At 35.4% G+C, this 6,610-nt stretch overlaps 1 protein-coding gene across 1 annotated transcript in view; it reads right to left on the bottom strand.

Moving 5' to 3' along the window:
* Nucleotides 1-1,611: 1,611 nt before the first annotated feature.
* Nucleotides 1,612-6,610, bottom strand: part of LOC137615936 (CAP-Gly domain-containing linker protein 4-like) — a 110,484-nt gene continuing 105,485 nt past the window's right edge. Inside the window, 5 exon segments of the mRNA XM_068345621.1 lie at nucleotides 1,612-2,773; nucleotides 3,275-3,450; nucleotides 5,092-5,118; nucleotides 5,363-5,743; nucleotides 5,980-6,232. Of these exon segments, the coding sequence (XP_068201722.1) occupies nucleotides 2,556-2,773; nucleotides 3,275-3,450; nucleotides 5,092-5,118; nucleotides 5,363-5,743; nucleotides 5,980-6,232 (1,055 nt within the window). The 3' untranslated portion in view covers nucleotides 1,612-2,555.

A 6,610-nucleotide genomic window follows, 5' to 3' on the forward strand; every position in this document is an offset into this window, starting at 1 on the left:
GTTTTTTGCTGGACAGAGGTGCACATCCGTAATTCTTATTTTGTATTTGTGAGTGAATTATTTTGTTGTCATAAAACGTAAATTACTCACAGACATGTTCTGTTCTTCTGATGTTATGGGGCAGTGGGTAAGGTTACTTGATTTCAAATGCATGATGTATTGAGTTTAAAGCAAGGTACATTTAATATAGCACCTCTTTGCGATACTCATATTTATGCCTGTATAAGTAAGAATAAGGTATTCTGTTTCTTCTTACATTTCAAGATAGGTTAGCCTCTTTAGTTGTAATGTGATAGATTTCATTAGTTATAGACTTGTAGATTTTTATTAACTCACTGAGAGATATAGCTAAGACTCGAGTATAGTTTAGAATGTTATTGAAAACTTGGAAAATGGATCCTTCATTCGAAATTACATTTTTTTTTCTTTGCAACATATGTCCGAAAATCAAACCATTGTTCCCTAGTCTTGAGTAGTGCCATAGGCTCTGTACCATGGCATTCCACTGTCATGGGTTAGAGTTCTCTTGCTTGAGGATACACGCAGACACACTATTCCTTACAGGGCTATTTTTCCTTCTTGGAGCCCTTGGGTTTATAGCATCGTGCTTTTCCAACTATTAATGTAGCTTAGCTAGTTATAATAATATGATAATAATACAGAACAATGCATGGTAAATACCACTATGCATACACATGGGGACATAATGTAGTCTGGATGGTTGTTATTTATGCGTTGTCAGGAACCCAGTGTTGTTTTCTGACTCTTTGCAGAAAGACTGCATGATAGAATTCATTTATTTGCTACTAGTTTGTTTATTTCTTTTAGTTTTATTTTTTAAGCTAAGTGGGACTTATCTTTCAGTATTGTAGATTTCATTGTTTGAGCAGAAATCCATCGTACGGAAAACCTTATAATTTATTAGTGCAGTTTGTTACATTGTCAACTAAAATATCAAATGTTTGTGTAGTTATCACGATACATTTTCTCATTCATGTCAATATTGTACGTTTATTCCTAGATAGAATTTATACAGAATGCTTGGTCTGTTATCTATTTTATGATTGCCGCTCTGTTGCAGAAGATTTTATCATATGGGATTAAGATTGTTTTATTATTAATGATTTATCAGTTAGGGTTATTGCTTCAAGTTGCAAAAGTCATAATCACTTCTTGATAGCTGTTAATAGAAAAATGGGAAGCCTAGCCTTTTGTATCTATTTTGCATTAATTAATCTTTCAATTGATTTATTTATTCATTAACCTTTTATTTATCAGAAGGCATATTTATCGATTGAAATATCTATTCAAATAATAACTTATTAATCATTAGTTTAATCTTAAATTGATTTAATCTAACTCAATGTATGCTTAACGCTGCTACTTATATTGAAATATTTTATGTTTTTTATTCATTACTTATATATTGTTTATATACTTTCCTCACTTGACTACTTTCCCTATTGGAGCCCTTGGGCTTGTAGCATTCTGCTTTTCCATCCGGGGTTGTAGCTTGGCTAATAATAATAATAATAATAATAACAGAAAATTCCAATGGGTTTGAGATATGAAAACAACAATAACGATACTAATACTGTTTATTCAAGTATTAGACTGCGTACTTGTATTTACAAAGCCACACATAGCACTAATATCTCTGTCTGGGCAGAGAGGCAAGTGTGCTGAAGCATAAACAAATAATCAAAAAATATATTAAAAATCAACCACAAATTCAAAACTATATACAATATACATCCTTATATATCATAATATAACTCTGTCAATAGTAATATAACCATATAATCTTTTTAACAAAAACGGAAGGAGGAACAAGCAAAATAAAAACTGTGACCAGAAGTGGAAGCAAAAAGAAGAAATATTTTCTAAGCTTTTTAAAGAACTTTCAATGTCTTAAGCTACTGACGAAAATCTATTGCTCTGAACACACAGTGAGAATAAGACATTTCTTTAAAGGTAAATTAGACCAGGCATGTATGCATGTTTGGTTTGGGAGGGCTAATAAATAGGCCTACAGTGCTTATTTTCGATTCTCTGTATTGCTTTGAAATTGGTTATTAAAATGGGTTCTTGGTAACAGCGTGAGGGAAACTAGGCCTACAGGATTGATTTTTAGTTTTCTGTATTGCTTTGGAAAATCATCTCTTTTGAGTGTATAAAAATTGGTTTTTGATAATAGCGTGAAGGAAACTGGATCTGCTTCAAAGCACAAGAAGCTGATGATATTGCTAAAAACCAGTTAACTGCTTATTTATATCTAAGACCAAAACTAGATGATATGTAGCCGTTGATTTTCTTTAAAAATTTCCTGCAATCGTAAGGAATCTCCTGCCTTCTCAGGATGCTAGAAAATAGAATGAGCTCAATATGTCAACATCATTTGATAAAATTAGCTAAGTGAATCTATGCTTGTGATATGCTCCAAAAGAAATCTAGTTTATCAGACACCTAATGCATCAAAGGTCTCTTCAAATCGCCCTCGATAACCTTCCTTCCATTTGCCAGGTGACTCTCAAGCTATTACTTTAACTCTCAAGCTATTCCTCGACTCCAGTATCAGGTTTAACGAGCTTCGCTCCGTTGATTCCTCTGACGTAGACCTTGCTGGGCTTGACCATGATGCCATGGCGAGGTCTGCAAGTAAAGTACCGTTTGCCCTTCACCACTCCGTCATGGCGGCCTTTGGCGTTTCTCAACTCGATGCCCAACCATACGCCTTGCTCGAAGTCGACGGGGCCGATGTATTTGATAACGCCTGTGGAAAGGTGGGGATGTTAGCGTTGGCTTTCTTTGAGAGAGAGAGAGAGAGAGAGAGAGAGAGAGAGAGAGAGAGAGAGAGAGAGAGAGAGAGAGAGAGAGAGAATGAATGGGGCATGGGGCTTGTAAAATTAGGAATTCAGTCTTCGTTGGGTCCCAAATCTAGTATTATTATTATTATTATTATTATTATTATTATTATTATTATTATTATTATTCGTTAGGTCCCAAGTTTTTTATTATTATTATTATTATTATTATTATTATTATTATTATTATTATTATTATTAGCAGCTAAGATACAACCCTAGTTGGAGTAAACAGGATGCTATAAACCCAAGGGCTTCTAACAGGGAAAATAGGCCAGTGAGGAAAGGAATGTGATTTGGGATAGGCCTAGATCTTGGTCGTGATGCTATGCTGACTGTTCTTCACGATCAGATACTAAAAGCTTCCCCGAATAGACGAAATACTTCAACGAAAGAGAAGCAAAACTCACCAACTTCGTTCTTGTAAAAGACGTTGTGACCTGGTTCCAGCCAATGTTCGTTTTCTTGTTTCTTCTTCGTTGCCTTCGGCGTGGGCAAGACTGGTGGATCGCACCACGTCTGCTCTTTCTTCCTTTCTTCGGCCGCTCGCTCTATTTCTTCCTGTCTCTGCCTCGACGAGACGTATCTGAAGAAGAGTAAATTGGGAATAAAAAAGGAATAATTGATTGAGTTCTTATTTATATTTACTGTTCATTTCTCAGCGAGGAGGGCTTCTCTGGCTACTAGTTTTTCATATGGCAAAGTTGATGGGGATTGTGCGTAGCAGGCCATGCCTTGATGTGGACTGTTGGATCATTAACCGTTAAAGAAAAATAAGGCATTTTCTACTGTTTTTGTAAGTGCAGGATGACTATGCATGGACTAGCAACAGCCAAAAATAAGCTTTGTCAATATGGGGTTACTTAGAAAAGCAATATTGCTATTAGGGAAATGTAGGGGGAGCAAAAAGTTGACTAAGAGGTCTTTGGAAAAATAGAGTGAAGACTAGCTTACTGCAGTACTATAGTCACCAGCTTCAACGGATTCCCTTAGTACTAATTAATGCTAATTTTATTTCTGCAAATAGGTCCTGTCACTTACAAGGATTAGTTAGTACTTTAAGTAGCTCCAATAATTTATAAAAGGCCTCATCTAATTCACTTTATATTAAACTTTGCTCTAATCTAAAATTTATTATGGAATTATTGAAGTAATTTGTGGGGAAATTGATGTAAGATTTTAACACATGTTTTTATCATACAGTATTTCTCATAGAGTTTTCCTCATCTAAATAAGTTCATATGCCAAGTGAAAAAAAGGCTGACTTGCGTCTCAGCCTTTTTTCGAATTTAGTACCGAAAGGTACAAAATTAATAAGAAAAGCCACTCTTCAACAATTTCTTCCTTTTCAAGGTCCTTTTTAATATTCTATGCCTTCAGCAGCACCAACTAACTCCCTACTAATTTTGATAGAATATTTGTATAAATTGATGACTACAAAATGGCATGAGAGGTAATATTCCCTCCCTATCCCAGTGCTAGAACCTATTGTCTTATAATATAAGATAATGTATGCAATTATTCTTTATTTGTTATTTTTTATTACAAAAAAGACTACTTTAGAACAGGTTATTCATTCATAAAATAAACTTTTCTATAAGAAGGGTTACTTATGATAAAACCTCATTTGTAATTTATGTTAGATTTGAATGTGAACTCCCTTCATTTTCATTCTGTTGCAAGGAATGAATGGTAAAAATCTTATCGATAGATCTAAGGGAATCAGTTCTTGAATGTATGATAGAAAATGTAAAAATCATATATAAAGTTTAGGTAGGCAAATCAAAGCTTGTGAATATTGCAATGCTGTATAGAGATTTAGTTTAACTCTGTCTAAATCTTCATCTCCTGACAAGACAGACAAACAGGCTAAGAGTCTTACATTCCAAGAAGTACAGAGGGCAACAATTGTATTGCCTAGAAATTTATAGGGTTTGCTTTTGTATGTTGTAATTAGTAGTTGCTAAAATATTATAAGATACAGGAGGATTTTCCTTGAGAGATTATTCATAAATAATGTTTATTTCTAAGGAAGTTTGAATGTAAATATGCACAATGTAAATTATAGGTATATATATATATATATATATATATATATATATATATATATATATATATATATACACACATGCATAAATACATATATGTAATTAGCTACAGAAGTAAATATATTTACTCAAGCATCTATATCAAAGGGGACAAGATCAAAGGTTTTTTCTTAATGTACCTTTTTTGTTGTAACTGAGGGAGTAAGCTGCACGAAAAGAACGACAAATGAATTGCAGCATCAAAAAATAATAGTAAATTTAAATTATATCATAACGAATGTTTGATCATAAAAATGGTTTCCATATTACATGGTGTCTCATGATGCCTTTAGCATTACAGCTGTTTTTTTTTTTTTAAATCTGTATTTGATATGCAGTTTTAAGATCCTTTACACAAGACCACAAAAGCAGCAAAATCCTGACTTATGAATCCAGATGGATCTAACTTACCGAGCAGAGAAAGACCTGTTAAGGCTAGTCATTGCTGTGTTTGCTGGATAAATAGCTGTTTTTAGGGAGTTAACCCTCTTCAGTGCCCCTTCGCTGAACCCATCCAAGAGATGCTGTGAAGAGATACATTTGGCGCAAGATTCTGTCATGCTGGAACACATTGGGTGGTTGTTACTGGTGTTGATCGTTGTGTGGGAACCTAGACTCACTGGTCCGGGGTTGTTGTAAGCCTGGGAGCTTGAGTACCCAAGACTCACCGGTCCGTTGGATAGGATGTTGTTGTTAGATCCATGCCCTGATCCTAGAGAGTAACGGCTGTAGCTTAGAGAGGTAGGCTCACTGGGAGGTAAACCTTCATCGCATTCGTAGTCGCTGCTAATCCTGGAATGGTTCAAAGGATATTAGAAAAAAGGTTGATGTGAGGTGGAAGGCGATACTTGCAATTGGAAAATATCCCATTTATAGACTTAAATTTGCAAAACTGTAAGATTAGGTATGTTTTCCTGTTTGAAGATTTTCTCCAAAAGATTATGTAACCTGTGAGGAGTTTGTGAATTCCATACCCAGAGGATACATCAGAATTCTGCTTTATTTGGATTCAAATCAACATATCTTACTTGATAACTCGCGACGTTGCAGCGAAGATGCCGCAGTTGGAACGACATGTGAAGTATCTGGTGCCATTGACAGAACCATCGTTTGTGCCACGGGGTATTTCCAGTTCTACGCCAATCCAGAACCCAGAGGCAAAGTGCACTCCACCGGTGTATCTAACCACGCCCATCACAGCCCTGGTTGATCCATTCCCTAGACCCATGTCTACGTAAACGCGATCGCCAACCAAGATCTTCCTGTTTGTGTTGCGAATATCTGGAATGTCAATGAAGTTAGATATCAATATCGTCAGAAAATGAACTTATGATCATTGTAGAGGTACTGGAGTAATGATGCACACACATACACACATATATCCATATATATCATCATTATCATCTCCTACCCCTATTGATGCAAAGGGTCTCGGTTAGATTCCGCCAGTTGTCTCTATTTTGAGCTTTTAATTCAATACTTCTCCACACATCATTTCCCATTTCAGGCTTCATAGTTCTCAGCCATGCAAGCCTGGGTCTTCCTACTCCTGTAGTGCATTGTGAAGCTCAGTTAAACGTTTGGTGAACTAATCTCTCTTAGGGAGTGCAAAGAGCATGCCCAAACCATCTTCATCTACCCCTCACCATGATCTCATAC

The sequence above is a fragment of the Palaemon carinicauda genome, chromosome 22 (genome assembly GCF_036898095.1).
Source record: "Palaemon carinicauda isolate YSFRI2023 chromosome 22, ASM3689809v2, whole genome shotgun sequence".
NCBI lineage: Eukaryota > Metazoa > Arthropoda > Malacostraca > Decapoda > Palaemonidae > Palaemon > Palaemon carinicauda.